The sequence below is a fragment of the Rhinolophus ferrumequinum genome, chromosome 26, assembly GCF_004115265.2.
Source record: "Rhinolophus ferrumequinum isolate MPI-CBG mRhiFer1 chromosome 26, mRhiFer1_v1.p, whole genome shotgun sequence".
NCBI lineage: Eukaryota > Metazoa > Chordata > Mammalia > Chiroptera > Rhinolophidae > Rhinolophus > Rhinolophus ferrumequinum.
The window spans coordinates 4,878,940-4,903,479 of record NC_046309.1 but is presented as its reverse complement, the minus strand read 5'-3'; the positions used below and the strand labels follow the sequence as shown (position 1 = coordinate 4,903,479).

Below are 24,540 nucleotides of genomic sequence, written 5' to 3'. Positions count from 1 at the left end.
CCAGGGTCCCTGCGCGGGGAACAGGTAAAGGAAAATTAGGGAAATGTGGCCGAGTATTGCTTTGTGCAACGTGTGTGTATGTGTGTGTGTGCGCGTGTGACAGCAAAGCTGAGATTTACATGGTGTGAACTGTTAAATGTGTTCATAGGATTTCCAAGACTTGTTTAAAGAGGAAGGAGGACTTCCCTTTTAATTTTGAACAAATGAGTATGTTTTTATAACCAAGGCGCTAGTAAATAATATATAATGCTTTCCATGAGGATAAATACACATATATCCAAGGATACATACACACACACACACACACACACACACACACACCCCCCGACTGGAAAGTATCACCAAAAAGAAGCATGCTTTCACGCTTCTGCAAAATAAATTATACGCTACATAAAGTAAAATAATTAATAATTTTGGAAAAGATAAAAGATAGAGGTTCCTTGAATCGTTATGTTAAATTTAAAGTAATTGGTTCTGTTTCTTTCTTTTTTTTTTTTTAAGAAATAAAAAGAGCATCAAATTGCCTGTTTGGTTTTCCTCTTTTGAAACATAGCATAGTGTTTGATTATCCCTGAAAAGGCTTTGATGTTCCACCCTTGCGTTTGGCAGACAGCTCTCAGGACCTGTGGATCCCCCAGTAGGCATGGTAACCACTAGCAGTCAGTAAATAGAATCGATTCTTGCTTTTCTTTGCATAACACCCAATCATCACCGTTAGCACCTCAGAAGTGTACCGTCTTCTGAATATGTGTCGTTTCTTCCCACATTTCCTATTGATTTACGTCATTCGCAATTGAAAGGAAACTCTTCTGTTGATTAAGAAGCCAAAGAACTAAGGCAGCCCGGGGATGCTTTCAGGTTATTTATGCAGAGGATCCTCTACCCAACCTACGCTGTGTGTTTCATGGGTTGAGGGGGGAAAGAAAGAACAAGAAGTCATACTGCTGCTTCTCCAGGTTCATCTTTACTTTCTCCAGAACCAGAGAATTGCACAATCCTTTGTAAAGTTAGAAGGGAACTTGGAGCTCCTCTAGTGTAAGTCCATGTCAGTAGCCAGCCCCCGGCTGGCCGTTTCCTCTGCGTTCGTCTGCAATGCCAAGGTCTGGATTCTGACCCCCAGTTAGTGCTGCCCTAGGACGTTAGGGCGTATGAGTATATCACACGCAGTCTGTTCTGACTGGAGAAATACCGTGGTGGCCAGTCAAAATCTGCAATAACACCGCTCTAACCTGGGAAAGGCTCATTCCTCGTGTGCTCTTCCATTCCGCTATAAAATTCCTCTTGCCAGACCACACCTGCTCCTGTGCAATGTTCAGGGTGGAAGTTCCCTACGTCTAATCTATTCAGGAGGGGTTTCTTTGTTTTTAAATCAATATCAGAGCTAACTACATAGACCCAGTGCATAACAGTGTGTTTGAAAGACTTTTATGTGTAGCTGCTGGATGTCTTATTTGAATCCCAAGGCTGCTGCCAGTGAGTAACAGAACTAAGAATGGCATCCGTTTCTCAAAAGTCTGTTGTGTTCCACCAACTATACTAGGGGCTCTACTCATATTGTCCCAATTCTCACCATGTACATTCTTGAGAGTTACCTAATATTATCCCCACCTTACAGATCAGAACACTGAGGCCTCAGAAAGGTGAAGTTACTGGCCTAGCATCACTCACCTTCTAAGTGTGGCGTGGGAGCCAGTTCTGTCTGACTCCTAAGTTCAGGATCTCTCTGTAGGACTCTATTGCTCTCACCTTCACGTTCCCAGGCTTCTGAGGACAAGATAAATTTTAGATAAGTGTGGCCTTCCTGTCCTCTCACTAGTGAAGGGGTGTGCAACAGTTCAGACAAAATGCACTGGAATCATAGGAAACCAAAGTAGACTGACAATTGCTGACTCCCCCAAAACCATAGTCCACATTCTGCCCAGTCTCTAATTTCTTAGTGAGAGATGGGGATGGACGGGAAGAAGGAAGAGAAGGAGAGTGAGTGCCCCCATGGCCCCCAGAAATGCGAATCCTTCCCTTCCAGCCTCCTCAGGTTACACCAGCCCAGTGGAATTAAAAGGGGAGCAGGGGATTGAGTGAGCAGTACATCTGAAAGGGAAAAGTGTTTTATGTTTTTCATTTCTTCTCCTTGTCTGAATCAACCAAGCCTGGAGCTATTTACGTGAGAGAAGTTGGGTCCCCCATGGAGAGGCCTTTGCAATGTCCCTTAAACTACTCTGCTGCTGTGGTTTATCATGTCTTCAAACCCTTCTCACTGCCAGGCTTTGAAGAGGACAATACAAACACAAAATTTCCATCCTCAATAAGAAGTCAGAAATGACAACGATTCAGCTCCTCTCATCATTTTAAAAGTCTGTATGACTGATAAAATTCTGGAGCAGATCACCCAATAGGTGATATGTGAGGATGTAGAGAATGACGTAACTATTATTTCCCAGCACGAGTTCTCCAGAAGCAAGCCACACCACGCTGACCATGTTTCTTTTTTGTGACATCAGTGAAAGGGGGATGCTTGAGAGCAGGGACTCCTAACTCAGAACTGTATTCCGATCAGGAGTTGTTGCTTATCTGCCAGGAACTGCAAATACCCCAGGGCGGTCAGACGGTGCTACAGCTAATTGATCACAATCTAATTATATCTCTCCATGGCCCTGGGGGGGTGGTGTCCCAGGGCAAACGTCAGAAAGCCCCGTCCAATGGTCTTGATTTAGTGTTTCTTAATTTCAGCAAAACATTTGACACAGTCTGCCGTGGTATATTTTCTCACGTATGCAACAAATGTTCATCAAATGTATATTATGTGCCAAGCCTGGTGTCAGGTGTTTAGTCCGTGTTTACGACTGAAGGAGATTATGAGTTTAGTTGCTAGCAGGGAGAGCAAAACCAAGTCAAACATTGATTGCCTGAAAGTCTCTTTGGAACACAGCAGGAAGTTGATTGAATCATTCATTCCCGTGTGTCCTGGTCTCTCGGGGTGCACTGTGCTCCCCCATTCACTCAGGCCTCTGCTCAGAGAGTCCTCTGACCACCCTCTCTATAAACCCTTGCCCCCTCGTTTCTTATTCCCTTGTGTGTCTCTTCGTCACACTTTTCATTACTTGCGGTTATCTTAGAGGTGTAGGTGTATTCACGCTGTCAGTTGCCCATTGCCTGTCTCTGTCCGCGGTGGTGTGAAGCCCGGAGGCATTTCACACGACCGGACTGGCCTTTGTCCCTGGCTGTTCACCTGTTTGTCAGTGACAATTGTTTCCATTCCTGCTAATCGCATTCCCAGATGGTGGAAAGTTAGGAGGGATAGCTGACACGGTGAATAAGAGAATCAAAATTCATTATACTAGCATATGCGAAAGCACGGTGATCATTGGAAAAGTGTAATTAAATGTAAGTTATTCTTTGAAGTGGCCATAAATCGGAGCCAAAACCAATAAAACGAAGGTTAAATACTAGCTCATGCATTTAGGATCAAAAAAAAAAATCAATTGCACAAGTTCAAGATGAAGGAGACAAGGAGGGCAGCACTGCACACGGGGAATTAGCCAGAGGCGGTTGTAGAGCTGCCATGGAAAATGGGTGGCCGAGCTGTCCCCGGGCATTTGGGGCTTGTCATCAGTTAGGGGCACCATGTTGTGATGTGGATTTGCCGAAGCAGAAAGTGGGCAGAGGAGGGAGACTCAGTCAGAGGACAGCAGTGGGCCCTGGGGGCGTTTAGCTTGAAGAAGCCGGGGCTGAGGAGGAGGGAGCTGCCTCTGACCCCCTGCCCGGAGCTCACGTGGGGAAGGAGAGCTGGTAGCATGTGTTGAGGGCTCAGGGAGAGCCTCTGGGTCCTGGGGGGTAGACGTCCACTCAGGATAAGGGGATGGCTGGAGCCCAGAGCCCAGCCTGTGACCTGGTGAAGACCAAACTCCCTGGCACTACAGATGTTTAAAGAGAAGCTCGACAACCACGGGACCAGGGGGAAGCTGTGTGAGCTCAGCCGACTGGTCTTCATTGTTCCAACTCTTAACAGGACCCGTCCGTTCCAACGTCAGTGTTTGCATTCCATTCGCATGGATCCTTTTCCGACCTGCTCTGACATTTGACTGAAACGTTACTGTGCGCACTTGGCTTCCTCTGTGTGAAAGTGCTTTGAGTCTGCTGGGCTTCAGGGTGTCCGCTCTTGTTCAGTCAGTGATGCCCCCCGACCCTCCTCCTGCGGCATCTCCCCTTCTCAGTCACCCACCCAGTGATTCCAGCCCCTGGTCCGAGTGTACCTGGGCAGAGGTGTGCGATGTGCTCTGGATAACCCAGCCTTTCTAGTAGAAACCAAGAGTCAGTCCGCCCATCCAGCATCCTTACCTTTATATTTAAAGGGAACACATTATTAGTAAGGCATACACCTTTCCCCAAAACAAAATAAGGTATTTTCCTGCCTTATTCGTGGATGTTTTTGTAGGACACATAAAAATATGTCTACTGGTCAGTGTTCCATCATTCCGTTTGACTCCACTTCTCTCCGGGGTACCTCCTGTTCTACCACAGAGGGATTCGAAACAAGTGTGACGGGAAGACAAGCAAGGCCCTAGCCCAGGAAATGACTACAGTGTGGGACAGAATAGCACAGCTCCTAACATTACAGGACAGCAGAACGACGCACCAGCCCCAGGCACTCATTTGTTTGTTTGTGAACGCCTTCAAGGCAAAGATAGCCGTACCCCATAAGGCAGAAGCAAATAATGAGCCCTTACTGGCTGGTGAAATGATTTTGTTTCAATAAGTATGAACAGCTTCCATCACACAGAAGTTGGGTGGACAAACTAATGTGATACGAGATTTCTCATCGGATTCTGACCTAAATTTGTGAATGTCAGTATGTAATATTTTCTGATAAGACACTCAGAAAATGACTGATAAAATCCAACCACTGGATATACAGCCCTTCACAAAGCATTTTTGGCCTGTAAACCTCACTTCAATCCTTGGAGGTAGATATTCGTTTTGTCCTCATGCATCCTTCCTTTGCTGCTGCCTTCCGAGTGAAGTGCCAGGTTCTGTGCTGAGTGCTGGGTCTCAATCCGTGAAGAAAGATTTAGAGTCCCTGCTTTCATGGAGTTGACTTTCTGGTGAGAGAAAACAAGCAAGAATAAATGAATACATGAGTGCTTTCAGTCACTGATAAATACTATGAAGAAAGTAAACCCAGCAGTAGGATAGAGAACGATCAAGGAGGTAAGATATTTAGAAAGGGCCCTCCAGGGAGGATTTGAAGGATCCAGAAGTAGGGAAAGGGGGGCCCAGCTCAGAGGGCCAGCAGGAGCAAAGGCCGTGGCGTCTCCTGAAAAGAAGGAAATCAGTGTGGCTGACATGGTGAAGATGAGGAGGAGGAGAAAAGTAGAAGCTGGGGTCAGAGAGGAGGCAGCAACCGGTCTGTAGAGGGCCTGTGGGCCGTGGCAGACAGTTCCTTTGGGAAGTCACTGGAGGGTTTTTGGCCTCCGTGTAATGGACTGTGGGGAGAACACGAGTGGAGGCAAGGAGGCCAGCTGTTGGCACAGCAAGAATCCAGTTTGGAGATATGGTGGCTTGGACTAGATGGTAACTCATGGAGATGGGCAAAAGTGGGCCACTTCCTGATGTGTTTTAGAGGTACAGCTGATAGTACCTGCTGGTGGATTAGACTCAGGGAATGTGGGAAAGAGAAGTCCAGATCCTCAATCCATGTGTTGAACCTGAGGCTCAAAGAGATGAAGGAACTTTGGTCCAAGGCCACAAAGCTATATGTGGCAGGGCTAGGATGCTGGTTCAGCTCTCTGATTCCAGAACTACACCACTTACTTCTCATTCTTGCATAATGATGCGAGATTTGATTTAAAAGGGGATGAATGAGCATTAAGTCCTAGTAACACCTTGGTCTTGACACAATGTGTTTTGTTTGTTTGAGGCTTCGTGTAGTGGACAGTGTGTGACATCCATTCAACTAGCCCGTCAATGTCTAGTTCCTTGCAACCAGTCCTTGTGTTCTTTTGGAGTCGATATGCTGTCTCTGACAGTAGGTGTTTGTAACCACAAAATGCACTTCAGCTGAATTCTTTTCAGAGGTTCTCTTATTTTCAGAAGCAACATTTCCTAGTGATATCATAAATTATTAGAGGGGTGGCAAGCAACAGCTCAAGTCCATCTCTTGTAAGAGCTCTCGTGGCTCTAATGTGTTCCGCGGTTTGATTCTGCCTCAGCAGACACGCTGTTCTTTAAAATCTCCCTGTGAGCAGCAAACGCTGTCAAGTCTGATCTTTATTCTTCAGCTGATTTGTCAGGTGATTCAGAAAGAGTCCTTTCACCTCTGAACTGATTGACGTGTCCCCGGCCATTTTATAGATCTAAGAACTGAAAAACAAGAACCAAGGAAAACCTAGAAATGCGGACCCCGCTGCCGGTGGCTACACCCCTTCGTTTAGTCCATAAACACGGTGTTCCCAACACATACCAGGTGCTGGTCTGGGCGTTGGAGGGCAGCAGGCCTGAGGGGGCACCCCTCAATCCCAGGCTTCCTCCTGAATCACACAGGACCAGTTAAGCTTTTGTTGTCCTCACCTGCATCTCCCATAGAACAGGTCCCCTTCTTTACCTTTCTCCAAAGCCACCTGCCCTGTATCTCAGGCCACTCTATCTGTTCCCTTCAGAACGGGACTGGCCAGGTTCTGAGGGTAGATAAAGTGATTTTGAGGGATGGCAACTCAACTTGGATGAAATGTGGTCTAAAAGCAGTGCTACTTAATTCTGAATGCAAATGCTGGTAAAGGCCCCTCTGGAGAGAGCCCTGGCTGCCTGCTCGGGGACCCACGGTCAGCAGGGCCGGCACCCGGCGATTGTGGGGGGCCGTTTTCCAGCCCATTAGGTACAGTGTGGTTCCTCTGAGAATGCCCACTGAAGTGATGGCCCTCAGAGAATGCTGAGGGTGGGAGGTGGGAGGACTGGAAACGGAAGAGAGGGCGCCAATGCGGATGTCACTAAACAGACTACAGATCCGCTTTTATATCGTCACGGGTTCATGCTTGGTTATGCAGGACTATGGCTTCTGGAGTGATGCCTACCCCCATCACCTGGAAATTGAGGCTGGCATGTTACCCCATTGTCTGTGAAACACTCCCTTTTATCTCTGAAGGGACCTGGAAAAAATGGGAAGGGAAGGGAGAGGACTTACTATGGAAAAACATCTCCTATGAATCATCTGATAAGATTTTTAAGCCAAGACTATACTGTTCTATAAATTTTCTTACACAAATGGCAGGACTATTAGAAATCTCAAATAGAATTATTTTCAGGAGACTTCCACCAGGGTGAGAGTTATTTTAAGTAATATTCCAGGGATGAATCTATACACACACACACATACACACACACACACAACACACAATACGCGAACACACAAGTATCAGGAAGTGAAAAGGAAATTTCTACAAACTTCCAACTTAAATGTTCCACCTCTTGGTTGCAATGATTCTTTCATAGGTGTATTACACAGTATTTGGCAAAACTGTATCCTTAAAATAAGTGGATTTATTGAGTGCCCATTATACCTCACTGAGCTTGATTTCAAAAGTAAAAAAGCAAACCCCAAATTTTCAATTTTATATCCCATTAATATTTCCGTGTCCATCTCTAGCTTCTGGTATTTTTATTACCAAGGATTTTGAATACAATTAGAATAATTACAGCTATTGTCAAAAGCTTCTTGTATTGGGACTAACATTTAGCCAGGAAATCAACCTTTACCCCTAAATTTGTATTATTTTAAGGGAAACAAATACACATCTCTGAATAACACACTTGTACAGCACACAGCTGGCTTGTCCGATTTGAAAACTCAGATAAACCCCAGGAATCAAACCTTTCAGTGACAGGCCTTAGCAGGTATGGGGACTAATCAAGGAGCCTGTTGTATTTTTTGATGAACTGAAAAAATCTGTGTAAGATTTCTCCGCTCAGAAGAAATAAACAGAGTTTGCATGAAGGACTTGGTGGAGTGGGAGCCCCAAATTTACAGGAGAAGTAACTCCAGAGAACACCAGAACGATTCCGTTCTTGGTTCCAATATTTGTGAGGAGGAAGAAAAAAAACATTTTTATTAGCTGGTAAAGAGCTTAAAATTGTATTTGGTAAATTCAGATGAGCAAAATGAAGCGTTGTTGATTCCGTTTTCTGTAACAGGCCTCATCTTGTTCTGAGGCCCTCCTATGTTCTTAGTTGGGGCTGGGGAATGATGTACGCTTGTGCTGAAAGTGAACTACCTCATTTGAAAAGTGTTTCTTTTCAGTTAACTCCGTTTCTTTGAGGCGCAGATTTCATCTCTTCCCATCCTGTCTGCTTCCCAGGAAGCACACAGGCTGGGATGACACAGTCTTCAGGGTTGGACTTAGCTTCCTAGGGCTCTGGAATAAGGTGCCACAAACTAGGTGGTTGAAACAACAGAAATGCATTCTCTCCCGGTTCTGGAGACCAGAAGTCTGACATCAAGGTGTCAGGAGGGTTGGCTCCTTCTTGGGAACTTGGGGAGAAACCGTTCTTTCCCGGCTTCTGGTCGTTGCTGGCAGTCTTTAGTGTTCCTTGGCTTGTGGCAACCGAAATCTTTCATCTCTGCCTCCATCCTCACATGGCCCCTTCCCCATGTGCATCTGCGTCTCTTCTCCTCTTCTTATAAGGACACCAGTCATTGGATGTGAGCCCACTCGAATCATCTCGGACCTCATCTTCAACTGATGGCATCTGCAAAGACCCTATTTCCAAATAGGTCACATTCACAGGTACCAGGGGTTGGAATTTCAACATAACTTTTTAGGGGACCCAACTCAACCCCCAGCAGCGTCCTCATAGGTCTCTGCTGTGGTTGTTGGTCTGGTCTGATTGCTGCACTTGTGTATGCTGAGGTGCATACACATTTGGGCGAATGTCATACTGTGGGTTACTAAAGGTCCTTGTCCCACCATTTCCCTGCAGTCTTAAAGTGCCCCATCCCAGGCCTCTGTCAGCTCACCGTCCTTCCAGCATCACCTCTGCTGCAGACCAGTGAGGCTCCCTCACCAGGAGGACCCCACCCCCTCCCACCATGCTCACATGCCAGATGGAATGCAAAGCTGCTAACTGGAAGCTTGAAAGTCCACCAGTCTACACCTGGGCGAGCAGGATCCACCCTCACTCCAGCCCCTAGTTTCAGCCTTTGAGGAGAAGCCAGGACACATGTGTAGGTGTTCCCTCCAGGCTTTTGTACCCGCTGTTCCTTCTGTCTCTGATGCTTTTCCCAGATAAGTACATGGCTCCCCGGAAGCTGACTCCATTGTACTCTCAGCAGTGGCCTTCCCTAATCATCCTGGCTGAAATAGTCTCTCCCCTCTCACTCCACCCCTGTCCCTGCTGTAATTTTCTTAGTGAAGTATCATTTCAGAGCAGTGGGCTCTTTCCCAGAGGAAAGGAATGATGCTCAGCTGGTTTTTGAGCTCACCCTAAAGAATTAGCCTTCTCACCTTCCACTGATTGATTCAGCCATTAATTCACACAACAAATAATATTACTGTATATTGTCAGAATATACAATGTTACATGAGATTAAATTATAGTCCATGAAGGGAGGAACTCTTTTTCAGTACTGAATCCCCACCATCTAGCATACAGTGGTTACTCAATAAATCCTGGTATGAACGAATGAAGACACCATGAGAAAGTTGATCTGTATAAGACTTTTCACCTCAATCTTGCAATAGAATAAGAAAGCACAGTTTCTCCTGGAAATCTGGCCCAAGACCAAACATTGAAAAGAAGTTGTATAGATGGTAGATAGCATTGTGGCTAAAGAAATGTCATCTTTCAAAGAAGATGACCCATTTACTTTTAAAATGGCTCACCAATTTTTAAATGCTGGTGGAGGTAAAGATGCTTTTCAGGAGGGAGAGAGCATCAAGTGATTTGTGATTTCCAGCTACTTGCAGAAAGGCAGCCATGTTATAGAGTATAGTAGCATGGCTTTTACTCCACCTTTGTAAGAAAGACAGAGTCAAATGGCCAAAAAGAAAAGTGGCTGCAAATCCTTGTTCAAAATGCGAAACCCAGGGCCACTTGACAGCTTTCTCCATGGCCTGATAAAGCAGTGTCCCCAGTCAAGCCCCAGACCATCCAGAAAGGTCATCGGATGTGTTCTGCAGGGGCCGACGTACCCACGAGGCTCAGTAGCAATAGTTCCTACAGCCGCGATACATTTAGGGACCCATGAAAATGTTTTAATTTCTTTTAAAATCAGAAGAAAAACAATGAACTTTTAGGTGGAAGAAAATGTTTTCATATAGTAATATATTTATCTTTATACCAACACTGTCCTAAAATATCTTTTTGGGGTTGTTTTTTCGGGGGGGGAGGGGTTGTTTATTTGTCTGTTTGTTTATGGGGAAAAGGGCCCTTGAAAGCATAAGTGTGTAGAGTCCCTGAAAGTCATCACGAGGCCCTGCTGTCGGGTGTCCTGTGCTGAAAAAAGCATTCCAGACACTCAAGACAAACACCGAAATGTGCTCCTGCCAAGAGACGTAAATCCTCATTCAGACAGAAAAACATCTTTACAGGTAGATTCATTTTCCCAAGATGCCAAGGGTTCACAATAACACATTTTAGAGGAGAGATTAATGCAATTGACCCATAAAATATTTTAAGCTTCGATACCCTGAAACAAAGCACACAGCATGACACCAAGAGAAAATGACTGCCAGCGCGAGGAAATGACATTTTCTTGAAGGTGCTGCAGCCACTGTAATTTGCACCTTCTGAAGTGGAGGTAGAAGTGCCATGACATGTACAGGGAGCTAGAAGAGTAGCATAATAACAGGACTAGAGACTCTGCCCAGCTGGGAAAATAAGCATGCAACTAGCACAGTCGTAGCTGAAAATGAAGGGCTCCAGGCGAATATTGGAGAGATTTCACTTGCCCTTTGTTAAAAGGCATGTGGAAATGAACAGACCTGTAAACCACACCTGAGTCGTACCCGTCTCTTGACTTAGGTGACCTAGAGACAGAGGCAGGTGCAGCGCTGGGGTTAGCTTTGCCCTTCCGTTTCTTCTGAACTTTGAATGGTTTACCCTGGTACCATCGGGAGTGGTTAACGGTTCACAAGGGGAGGGGATCTTCAGTGAAAGAGGATTTTCCAAAAGCCGGGGTAGTGACCTGTAGTTCCCCCGACTGTCATGTGCCGTTGTTTCCAGGCACGGTGGCCGTCTGCTGTATACCTGGCTGAGTACTGCTGCCTGTTCAGAATGCTCTGTCTTGAACTGCACAGTCCTGGGCTCATTCTGACCACGCTAGGGGACAGTCTCAGAAACCACGTCCTAGATTAGGATCTAGACTCCATCCTTTCCTTGACTCAACCACATCTCACTCTTAGCTCCAAAGTCACTTATAATTAAAACACCCTCGTGCTCTCAGGGCTGGCGTTGGAGAGACAGGATGGAGGGCACATGGTGTCATCAGGTGTGTCCCATACAACGTCATATGGAAGGTGATTTGGGGGATGGGAGGAGGTGGGCAGTATTTTCAGTGAGAAAAAGTAGGTATTTGTGTCCGCTAACCTTTTCTGGTTAGATCTGGAATTCAGCCTCTCAATGTCCCATTGGCTCCTGGTCCTGTCATCTCATGTATAACGACCCTTTTCTACTCAATGCCATATAACCCATTGGTCCATGTGCCACGGATGTCCCTATCCAAATTAATAAAATAATAAAATGTCAGCCTGGAATCATACCACCAAAATTCTCCCCTGAAGCCAATTTCCACCCATTGATCAAATTCCACCCAGAGTTCATCTCATTAAAAATCGACCTTTAAAATACTACCTCGCTATCTGTCTTGACCACAAAAGTTCTGTGAGAGACTTAATGAAATGCTTCGCTGAAACGTAGACAGCTTCTGTCAGTGTTTCCCCAGCCTAGTAGGCTATTACATGCCTCAGAAAAGAATGAGTTGGTTTTAGAGGTACAGTGGAGAAAACGGTGTTGGGGGGAGAAACACATTTTCATACCCCCAGGCCTTCCAGTCCACACCTGGGCTCCTTTCCTTTGTAGCATCTGGGGAGGGTATAATTGTGCTGTTCAAATTCATGTGACGATCATTCCATTTTTTGAGGTTCAGCCTCAAAGCACGCAGGCTTTGTCTTCTGAACATGATCGCATGTGTCAGGGTCCCAAGATTTGAATTCTTTCTTCTGTTAATTACGTAACATGGGGAGCAAGTCGGGGACCCTGCCAGCTCCCTTTCTGGCAGCAGTCCTTTTCTGTATGCTCGACAGGTCTCCCGTCACCCTGCGAAAACCATTGCGTTCAACCCCTACCTCCGACATCCGTTTCCTAACGCTTTCATGTTTACGCTGCGATGCACCCTTAGTCCTCAAAGGATTTTTTTTCTCTTGGGTGAGACAGGCCTCCTGGGGTAGGAATTACAGTATAAGTGAGAACAAAGGAGGGAACCACGCTTTATTTTATTGAATCATTCCGTTTGACATTATCTGGAAATGTAATTTTGTGAACACACTTTTTCTAGCTTACACTTCATTATACTGCTGGTGATATAGATGAAGTCAGCACCCTGTTCTCCTCCTTTCCCCATTGCCCCCAAATCCCCAGCTGCCCTGGGAGGTAGCTTCGAATGACCCTGGGCAGCTGGTCTTGGCTAAATACTCGGCAATGATTTGGAGAGGAATTAAGGAAAAACCTTAAAAGCTTATTCTCACTCTCCTTATCGTGTTGGCTACAGTTTAGAAGGGCTTTCCAAAGCCTAAAAATAAATAAGTAAATATATACATACATGAATGTTTAGCAGAAGCAGGGCACACAGAGCAAGACATTCTTTTTCTGTACTACATTTCAGTTCGGTTATCTTATACACGGCATTTTGGTAATTTTCTACTGCTGCTCAAGTAAACATGCAAAAGTTGCATAAAACCCAGTGAGTAAGAAGTAGGCCCATTCCTTTCAAGTTCATGGGAGGCTCAGACCACGCATTCGTGTTCTGTTCTCCAAGAGCAAGTCTCTGGAAGCCGCAGCTTATATTTACTAGAGGAAAACTCAGACCTGCATTTCTAATGAAGTAAATCACAGCACCCAGCCTGTGGTGTGATTGACGGCTCGGTCCGTGTTTCTGAAAGGGCTTGGTACTTTCAGCACAGCCTGGTATTCTTAGCCCTGAAAAATCCCGCCGTGTAGCGAGCTCCTGGGGCTTCAGAAAAGGGCCACCAGCCTTTCTGTCTTATGTCTGACAACTGGAAACATTCCGGAGAAAATGGAGAATTTATCTTTGAGATGTGTGTTTCTGTATGATGCCAGATGTGTTTTGGAAGCAGCGGAAGGATCACGTCCTCCCTTTTGTATTGTAATCACAACTGTATTACATGAACCAGCAACCAGAATAAGTTTGTGGCTTTCAGGCTAGCTTTTAGGAATGCAAATGACGATTTCAACCTATAGACTTGCCCTAAAAGTTCAGGGACTGTAATAAGTTTCTACAAATAACAATGCAATACTTTCTCTTTTTGTGAAATAGTGTAGTAGGCTGATATCTTCACATGAAGGCTTTTTTTTTTTTATTGTTGCTGAAAAAATCGAATTTTGTTTTATCCTTAGAAAAAGATTTACAGACCATGTAGAAGGTTCTGTTTCTCCCAGCACATTGCCTCTTTGTAATTAAGTTACCGTGTGTGACAGGTCAAGAACTGTTTAAATAACACCTGCGTGTTTTAGTCCCGCCTTCCTCCATGAGAGAGAAAAGCATATAATAAGTACAGAGAAATTTCATTAGTGTCTTTCTTTCGAAGGTTAATGAAATATCATAGCACATAATTTATACATCAATTATGAATATGGATTTAATTCTAGTTAAGCATCTTTTGAAAGGCAGCTAGCTGGTCAGAAAGACAAGAAAATTTGCCTAAAAGAGCAGGGAGCTGACAGTGCGTCTGGAGTCCAGCATTCGGTGCATTGCCTAACGTTTGTCATCCGAGCATGTCAGAATTGAGGAATGAAGTTTCTTTGGTTTTCTTTTGCTTTTTTAGATGAATGCGCAGCTTTCTTTGTTGTTGTGTTCGGGGGGTTTTCTGTTTGTTTTGGTTATGGTTAGTTCCCACTTATTTATTCTGGGAATAATAAATTCTGGGACCCACTGAGGTGCCTGTCCATACAGCTATGCACAAATGGGGACATTGTAGCCAGCCTAACCACACACATCAGCTCTTCTCTCAGGGGAGACCCAGCTGCTCAGCCCTGAGCCTGAGACTCACAATTTAGGGTGACTGCCCTCCCAGCAGCACCTTGGCCGTGTTTTCAACTGTACAGCCAGTTACAACTCACCAGTCTCATTTCGGTCTCACTTTACAAGAATCATTTAAAGCTTCACCCAGGCAGTGATTTCCAACCCACTTCCTGCTTATTCCATTAGGTGCAGCCTAACCACTGCTCTGTGCTGCAGGCCTGTGGAGGGTTTATTCAGCAGTGGGGATTCAGCGCTCACAGATGAGTGTCACTGTAGGAGCAAGACAACAGTGTTTTCAGAGAAGAGTGCGTTTTCAGTGGGATGGACAGGTTTCCGGGTAATGTGCTTCTGGGAAGAAACAATAACGAGCTATTAGATCTCGATTTGCTACTCCCCCTTCGTCTTTCAAGGCCCCGTTCCACACCATTTCACACCATGAGGCTGACACACTTCGGCCCACAGTGAACGTGGTCGTACCTAAATGTCCACAGTGCGCGGCCCCATCCCACACAGCCTAACGCTGAATGGCAGACTGTTTAATAAATAGACAGTCTCAGTTACGGCCGTGCACGCAGGCACCGGCGGCTTACTTCGTGCAGGGCGCTGTTGTAGACATTTCAAGGAGCATAAAGACAGAGAACGTTCAGCCTCTACCCCCAAGGAAACTGGAAATCGAGCAGAGGTCCAGATTCCTGGTTTGTGGCCCTTATGGAGAGGGACTGAACACACCTGGTCCAGGTAGAACCAGGGGCAGCATTTGGGAGGAAACCGTTCAGAGCTCCCTTTGAAGGACTAGGAACCCTGGAGTTCTGAAGTGATGGATAATCGCAGATAATTAAGTATGAACAGACAGAAGGAAGATGGAATTCTGTGTGAGTGAAACAGAGGTGCTTAAGGTTGAAAATCAGGGGTTTGGAGGAGCACCAAATTCCTGCACAACACTATTGCCCCAAAGATGCGTAATTTGAGGACCAACTGACAATATTTGCTATTTCTGGTCATATTTTTGCCGTTTCCTGTTACATCATTGCCATTTCTGGTTACCTCCTTTACTTACTTAATACCTTTCTTTAAATAGACTCTCTCTTTTTACTTAAATAAACTTATATTGAAAACTTTTATGTTAAGAGGAAATTTTGAATGGCAACCCTAAAATGAAATACCAGTGTTGCTTGCTGTAATGATAAAGTAGTGATGGGGGGAAAAAGTACATACTATGGAAGTATTATGAAATTCAGTCCTGCTACCTGCTGAAGCAGCGGTTCTCTCTTTGTTAAAAGGGGAAAAATATCAAAATTTGGGTGTGGTAAAAAAGACAGTCCAGTCTGAAATGGAGCCTTTGAAAGTCTGAAAGGGGACTGAGAATGAAATGGCTTCCTCACTCTGTGACTTGATGACATTGAGTGTCCAGTCTGTGAATTACCGAAAACCACCCCCACTGCCACCAGTGGGACCTGTTCTTCCCAAGAGTTGAGGGAAGCGACAGAGGACAGACAGTGCTTTGGGGCCAGTTGTCCGTCCCAGCAGTGTCTGCTGAGCAAAGCTGAGCTCCCCTGGGCTGGGACCAGGGCCTGCCATCTCCCATGGATCCCACAAAGTCTTTAGAAGGGTGACTTCCCCAGGCCCTACCACGGCGAGGGGCACACAATAGCTCCGTATCAAAAAGTCTTCCATCACTGCCATCCTAAGTCTCACTGGCATTCTAAGATCATTTGCCTCTTTTTCACAAAAAGTGAAAAATTCACTTTACAGCGATATTTCATATTTCATAATATCACATCCTTCCCCCCCCCCAAAAAAAAGAATATTGATAGGAAACTCTAAAAAGTGTAAAACATTACAAAACTCAGCTGATGAGCAGATCCCATGGGATATACGAGACAGATACATAGATGAACTTACACTGTCTCAAAGGAAAGTGGGTGGGAAGCCCCTGGAGAAGCAGGTACGAAAGCGTTTGCCCAGCCCCAGAGGAGAGCATGTGCCTGGACCTCTGACACAAGCCGGTGCAGCTGGCTTTATTCTCCCCGTGCTTCTCATTTCTCATTCATGTTCCCTTTCCTCTTTTCATTTCTCCTAACACTCCCGCCTCTCACTTGGTATTCAGCCACTGAATGAGACAAGCAGGGAAAGCATGCTAATGCATTGCAAATGTGATTGCTGCATTCTCCTTAAAAGTATTGTCAGGAGCATTTCATTGTGAGGTTTTGCCAGGAATTATGTCCGTATCCTAAAAGGGGTGTTTTTCTCTAACCCATGTCACCGTGAATGTAAGACATTCCAGGCCTAATGACAGCCTGAGGATTTAATTTCAGAAGTGACTGTACTACATTTCTAACATTTGCATGCTTTAGAGCAGGGTCCCCCCCGCATGACGCCTTGGCCACGACATCTCCCTGCAGAAAGTACTTGCTTACAGTAAATCGTTTTTTAATATTTGATTTCAGTATGAGACCAGTCCAATCAATATTAGATTAGCATAATTCGCTTGTAAGAAGCTCAAATGCGCTAAAGTGATAGCTTCACTAACATTCGTTGGGTGTTCTTGAGAAGTATGGAGTTTCATTCCAGACAAGCATTTCCAGAACTTGCTGGGGTGCTTTACGTGATGCTGGCAAAGCTTTGACATCAGTTCACAGCATTTTCAAACCCCATGTTGTTGGCTCAGTCACCAGTGAAAGGGTCTCGAAGCAGTCTCTAACACCCTTTTTTTTTTAAAGCCTCACTATGCCATTTCTATAGAGCCCCTGACTACAAAATGCAAACAATCCAAGGGAATATGCAAACAGCATAATAGAGTGTATATTCCAGAGAGAAATTTAAAATAACACAAAACGTTGGACGTCTTTGTTTTTTATATGAAACACGAGCGTTCATTCATTTCCAAAGCCCTAACTTCTCTAAGCCTGTTTCGTCGTCCATGAAGTGTGGATGGTCTGTGTAGCTCAGAGGGTTGCTACGAAACTTAATGAAATAAAGCACAAATGTGCAAAACACAGTGCACACATGAGCACCAGGCTGGGTTTGGAAGGAGCTCTTAATATTCTTGTGACCACATGGCTCAGAGTTGGAACGGTCAGGACAACAGAACTCAAGCCCACTGGTAGCAGGCTACCCCCCCCACCCCCACCCCAGGGGAATGGGTCTCAGACTCAGTCTTTAGAGACACATCAACCAGCTTTGGAACCCTATCCAGATTTGGGGGTTTGGGGTCTGTTTTCTTGGGCAACAGAACCCTGGTTTTTGTGACCCAGTCACTTTTCAGGAAAGAAAGAAGCATTGAAAACACAGGGGATTTTTCCCAATAGAGAGAAACGCAGAAAGGGGCTGAAGGAGAGAGAGAGAGAGAGCAGAGTGAAAGCGCCCCTAAGAGAACAGGCAAGTGTGACAGCTCGTCTCCAGCAGAGCTCACAGCGTCCGCAGGCCTGTACCTGGGAGCCCCTGTTCCTTCCCACCACTCCTCTGGTCCCCAATCTACCATCAGAACCCCCTCTGGCCACCTGCCTTGTGTCTGTTATCCCCCCTGGCGGTCACCTCAGGGGGAGACGCTCAGGGGAGGACAGCTCTTTAAGAAGTGGGGACCCCACGTTGAGTTGGGACCCCTCGGATACCTACAACTTTGAAGCTGTTCATTTTCTGTGGTGTGATTGGGAAGCCAGCCCTAACTTAAAGTTGAGAGACCTGTTAGGGACCATATGAAATACAACGGAGTCAGAAGTTCCCTACCCAGATCTCTAGCAGAGGAAACAAAACCAAGACCAATTCATTATAGATTATACAACGGCTTAGCAACAGGTGAGCGAGAAGATGCTAGGGAAGAACAAAAGGAGCCCTGATTCATCCTCATGGCCTAGGCCTGCCTGCAAGGTTGTCCCTGCTTGGCCCAGGGAGCTCCAGGGTCCTGAGGGCTAATGAGACCATTTGCTCAAAGCAGTTGCTAAGCTGCCACTAGAATTACCTTTCCAATGCAGTTCCCATCGCAGGCGTTGGCAGCTGAAACACCTTTGAGTTTCGCACTGAAATACAAGCATCTTAAAGTGTCGTTCAAGGCCCTTCCCCGTCTGGCCTGAGCTCGGACCCAACAGACCCCACAGGCCCCAGGACGTGAATCTCGTAACACACTAAACCTGCAGTTCTCCATCCTTTCACCGTCAGAGCCGAGTTCTACGACAAAGAACAAGCCGTGAGGATGTGGAGAAATTGGTGGCAATGTGGAGTGGTGCAGCCACTATGCACAACATGTACGGAGGTCCCTCCAAAAATTAAAACTAGAACTGCCATAGTTACAAAATAGTCACAGGAGAGTGTAGAGAATGTAGTCAACAATATGGTAATAACTATGTATGGTGCCAGGTGGGTACTAGACTTATTAGGGGGATCACTTCGTAAATTATATAAATGCCTAACCACTATCTGTATATCCATAAGTAATACAAATATATTGAATGTCAACTGTGAAAGAAAGAAAGAAAGAGAGAACTGCCATATGACCCAGCAATTCCATGTCTGAATATACACCCAAAAGAATTGAAATCTAGATCTCAAACAAATACCTGCGCTCCCATGTTCACTGCAGTATCGTTCGCAATAGCACAAACATGGACATGATCTAAAAAGCCACCCACAGATGAATGGATAAAGAAAATGTAGTCTCCACATTCAATGGAAGAGTATTGAGCCTTAAAAAAAAAAAAAAGAAGAAGGAAATCCTGCCATCTGCTACAAGGTGGATGGAGGACATTATGCTTAGTGAAATAAGCCAGACACACACACAAAAAAACAAATACTACAGGATATCCTTTATATCAGGAATCTAAAATAATCAGCTTCATAGGAGCAGAGAGCAGACCGGTGCTTGCCAGTGGCTGGGGGAGGGGGATTATGAGTTGGTCGTCAAAAGGAACATTCCATTCTGCAGGAGGAGTCAGTCCTAGAGACCTGCCGTGGAGCCGAGTGCCGAGAGCTGAAGAGATTGCATTGTACACTTAAAAATGTGTTTACCTTCTGGTAAAAAAGAACAACCCTGGTTCTCGTGTTACCTCTCCTGAAATTACCTCTCCAGAACCCCACACAAACTTGCTTCACTGGTTTACCATAGACTTTGATAATTTTGCCAAACACATAGTGTCTTTCTCAGCTCAGAAAATGATCATGGTTAAGAGGCTCCAAGGTCAGTCTGCCTGGCCTCAGGAGACGACAGGCCTGAAGCAAAGCCTCCATTTCCTCATACATTACACACACAGATAATGCCACTTCTTTCTCCATAGGGTGGTTCAGGAAATTAAACACCAAATTTTTATAAAACATCTAGCACATTTTATAAAAATGTTAACTCTTGTTATTATACAGCTTGTGTTCAGTTGTGTTAGTCGGAGGTTGTACATATGTTTGTTTCCCCCAGCCAGTTTGTGAGCTGCCTAGGATAAAACCTTGTATCAGTCTCTTCCTGCTACTGCTACCAGGCAGTCAAGACCTGTGATGAATTGAGTTGAGTTGAGCTGAGCTGAATTGAATTGAATTCAATTGGACTGAGCTGAAGTCCCACCAGGTGGCAGTAGCTACCAGCCCCAGAATTCCCTTTTCTGGAGCTCTATGCCAGGGCTGGACAGGCTAAAAAGAACTCTCCGTTTACGGGCAAGAAGCAGCTCATGGAGCTGAGGTTGTTCCTCTGTAGTTTCCTACCACCAAGGGGCCACTGGTCCTGGTGCCTCAACCTCAGGTGAAACCAGATAGGAATTTGGGGAAGCAAGGAGCTGAGGTCTTCCTTTCCACTCTGGTAGCAGTCACTGAGTCTCCTTGGTCTGAGGATGTTTCAAGGGAAGGCAGCTCGCTCGAGGGAGGGAATGGAAACTAAATATCTGAACTCTTTGTGAGGAAGGCACGTTGGTGGACTTAGAATGAGGAATTCTGGTATTGGACCAGGAGACAAAGTATGAATCCTTCAGTAGCCTGCAGTCAGTGAGGAGAAAGCAAGGGAGGGAGAAGGGAACAAACCAGCACAGGTGTCGTTGGGACCAGAGCCTCTTTCCGGCCATCAAAGGAACCCTCCAGATGCAGGTACATCCTACCTGTCCATCCTGAGTGGCACATGCTCCAGCTCAAAATCACAGACTGAATCTTACTGCAGGAGAAAAATATGGAGAATCTTTCATTAAAATGTCTTTACGTACATGTCTAAGATCCTATTTGAATCCCCAGAATTACCATTCTTCATCATCCCCAATGTCACATCTCTTCCATCAATTGAAATTCACACGGGACTAGTACTGGTCAGTCCCACGCACTGATTCATGAAGGTAGTGAATACCAATACACCCACTTCTTGTGCCTCTGAGGCATGCTCCCTTCTCTATTCATGTATTCTTTGATTAACGACGGGTAAATTTTTATACGGGACTGCTTCACCTGTGTTCATGCCCCAGTGAGAAACATCCCCTGCTCTGAATTCAACATTTTACAGAAGTAGCTAGCCTTCTGTTTTCCAGTGTCTTTGTTTCTCACAGTTCAAGTGGAAGGGTAAATATCTCACCTCCTTGTCCTTGTGTTTGAAAGGTAATCATCACATGAATGTAATCTGCCATCCAGAATACAGACTGCTGTGCTCTCCCCTAAAGCACGGGAGGCCTATGGCGTGGGTTTGCAGCACTGCGTTATCACCACCTACGTCTGTCGTCCTCCAGCATCAGAATCACAGGAGGGCTTATGAAAACACTCCCCTCGTTTCTGATTGTGAGATTTTGCATGTCCGACAAGTTCCCAGAACTGCTGATGCTGCTGGTCCAGAAACCACCCTGAGCGACACTGACCAGGAAATTCTCAGACTCCCTCCACATTCATTTCTGCTGGACAGCTTCTAGCGCTCGGGGTAGAGCGTCAAAAAGACGCTCCTTTCACTGATTTCACTGGTGTGACAGTGTGTGGTCATGCTGATTTAAACGGTACACGTTGGAAATGCCTCTACTCAGACTTACCCTATCTGAATGTTAGTTTAGTTAGTTCCTGAGGGGGGGGGGGTGGTTCTTACATGTGTAAGAATGTATGTGTTTGCGATTGACTTGGCAGAGTGTCCTGGCTTCCAAAACGTCCATCAGATACTGGGTGGGGGATGCTGTAAATGCCCGATGACACGTTCTGGGAACATTTTCTTTTCTTTTATTTTCTTCTCTCTTTTAAATAAAGAATTCTAAAGAAGAACATAAGAAAGAGGTACAATATGAAACCATCATTTATCAGGAGGGCTAGGCCAGGGACCTTGTTCAATACAGGAAGAGGGCCGTTGAAGCATCAAAAAGGAGAAGAATCAGAGCCAAGTGAGAGTTGTCGGGTTCCGCAATATGGCGAGTATCAGGAAGGTGTTTTGTTATCATGAACGTGTTTTATTTTAACAAGTGCCGTCTTAGCCAGTCCTTACCCTACCTGGCTCTCTGGTAACACCGAAGGTTCTTTTCAAGGGACGTCTCCAGCCCTAAGCTTTATCAAGTCATTAATATTACGTCTAAAAGAACCTAACATCTTAACCTGAAACCTAAGAGTGAGATGTGGACCCAGGCGTTCAAAGACAAGTGTGTTTTACAGCTGGAAGGAATATAGTGAGGGGGCTAAGATTTTTACTTTCTTTCTCTTTTCTTTCAGAAACAGGGAAGATTGACCAAGAGATTCACAAGTACAACACCCCGGGATTCACTGGGTGCCTCTCTAGAGTCCAGTTCAACCAGATAGCCCCCCTCAAGGCAGCTTTGAGACAAACCAACATCTCAGCTCACGTTCACATCCAGGGCGAACTGGTGGAGTCCAACTGTGGGGCGTCCCCACTCACCCTCTCACCTATGTCGTCTGCCACCGACCCCTGGCACTTGGACCACCTGGATTCAGGTAAAGTCGAAAGCAGTGTTGGCCAGACTGCTTCCTTTCTTTGGTCCTCAGTTTCCTCATCTGTAAAATGGGGTTCATGACAGAATCTCGCTGGTGGTGTAGTTGGAGGCTTGAGAGTGAAGGAGCGGCACAAGCTTTGTTAGCACAGTGCTGAGTGTATAGCAAGTGCTCGTCCTTCTAGCTCAGCCAGCAATGTGTAAGTCGGAGGTAAGGAACATAGGAATGATGGACTCTTCCTCCCGTAAGTGAAATTATGAGATGCCTAAACCGGTGTCTGCGACATGACTGACGGGTGATCTGAGCAGCTCATGGCCTCACTTTTGCCTTTGTGACTCACTGAGTTGCAGCCCCGTAGTCCGAGTTCTAAGCTCAGGAGGCAAGATTTACCTAAAACGAAGCAGAGGCTGTAGTTACACAAAAACCCCACAGCCGTCCAGATTGTTAAGAGGTGCGTGTAGGCTCGCAGAGCTCCGTGGATTTAGTCTCACTTCTGCAGGGGATAAGACGTGTACGCTGAAAGCACGGGGCTCACAAGAAAGGTTGTAGCGATTGGCTGCAAAATTAATTGGATGCAAATTCAATGTGGTCCTAACAGGAAGTGGTAGAGAGCCCCCTAGGTCCTGCTCCTCACGCTACCCAACCTGACCCTGGGCAGTTCCAGTCCCCTCCGTAAGCCTCTGCTTTTTCACGCATAAGGTGACCAAGTGGGATGTGATCTCAGTGACGTCCAAATCGAGCATTCGATGGCTCTCCCAAGCAACGTGTGATGTCACTTGTGCTAAAGACAAGAGAAGGACAAATGCGGAGGCAGGGGGCGGGAGGCCTGGGTGGCAACAGCACCCGCCCTCACCAGGAGGTCACACGTGGGCAGGTTTTCCGACCTCTCTCCTCAGTTTCCCCGTGTCTACAATGGAGATAATACGACCTAACCGAAGCGAATTCATAGACTTCTATGTGAGACGAAGTATGTAAAGCGCTTAGTGTAGTCACAGGCAGGTAGCAAGCTTTTGACAACACGAGCAGTAGGGTTATTACTACATTAGACACAGTTTGCGCTCATACTTGAAGGTCCAGTCCAGGCCTGCGAAACCTCCCCCACCCTAACTCCTCATTTGTGGCAGTTCATCCTGTGATTGCTTTTGTGTATTCCAGCCCCGCCCTCGGAATTCATGAGCTTTCAGCGCAGCCTTCATTGTAAATGCTCACTAGGATTTGGGCTGCAAAGCTTTGTGAAGCTTCTAAAGAAGCCAAAATTGCCCTGTTGTCAGAGTAGCCAATTTACAGACTAAACAATCCTCTTTGTTCCTCACACATGGATCCCCGTAGCATGAGGAGGGGTGCTGTGTGCCAAGGGTACGTCTAAAGAATTCCCTTTCCTGAATGGGAGGATTACACAGCAGGCTCGGTTTCCTCGTGGGCTAGCTGAACAAAGGGAAGCGTCGCTAATGCTGAGAGGAGAAAAACAGGAGTGAACATGCGAGATGAGAAAAGACAGACGTCAGGGCTACAGAGGGACAGATTTCTCAGATAATTTCCTCCATATGCCGGAGTGTATAGATGGAATGGCCCGGCCTTAGAAACGCGGTTCTCACACTGTTCCAGGTACTCACTGCACGAGGCCATCCACGAGCGTGTGTGGTCTCAGTCAGCTGCCAAGAAATTCGTTGCAAAAGCTTCGAGATGCTAGTTTGGGCCAAGACGAGTTCATATGCATTATGTCTTAATTAGCAAACTATATGCTTTGCGGTCTGTGAGATACAGTTGTAGGGGCCAAACAGTTTGGGTTCATTCATTTATTTATTTATTTTAAATCATGCTTTCTGCGTGATAATGTCATTCTTTTGAGGGATGTAATGAAAACGTATGTAGGGAACATTCCCGTTATTATTCAGCGTTCAAATCAGAATTCTGCAGCCCAGGTATTATGGTGGGGCTGGGCTATGTCACATACGGTCCTTTTGCAGACAAACTTCCACTTGCACTTGTGTAAAGTTCTTACCTGGTGTTCACCAGCGGCTCTATCGATCTCATCATCGTAATTTATTCCATAATTGAAATTCTGAATTAATTTCCATAATTGAAAAAATGCTTATGAAGAAATATGTGTATCCGTCTTGCAAACTTTATTAAAAGAACAGAAAACAGCTTCTGAACTATGAGGCAGAAGTCTTGTTTAGATAATGTGATTTGATTTTTGGTTTTTTTCCTTTAGGTGAAGGGGAACGTAAGAGAGAATGGGGGTCAGGGGTCTGGGCGTGAGGACAGAAAAAGACATAGACAGAAGGGACGGTTACTTAACAGCAGCCTCCAGTGGTTTAGTGTCGGGGAGGAAAGACTTTTCCTCTACCCACTTATGTCCAGTGAATGGGGGTCTGCAAATTAAACTGATAAAAGACAGATTAACAGGACAGAGAAGTTTATTT

General features: G+C 45.7%; 1 protein-coding gene across 1 annotated transcript in view; it reads left to right on the top strand.

The window, feature by feature from the left end:
• The window catches only part of CNTNAP2 (contactin associated protein 2), a 1,530,550-nt gene that overhangs the window by 1,483,523 nt on the left and 22,487 nt on the right, over positions 1-24,540 (top strand). The window contains exon 22 of the mRNA XM_033098968.1: positions 21,878-22,117. Coding sequence (XP_032954859.1) covers positions 21,878-22,117 — 240 coding nt within the window. The remainder of the gene's footprint in view (positions 1-21,877; positions 22,118-24,540) is intronic.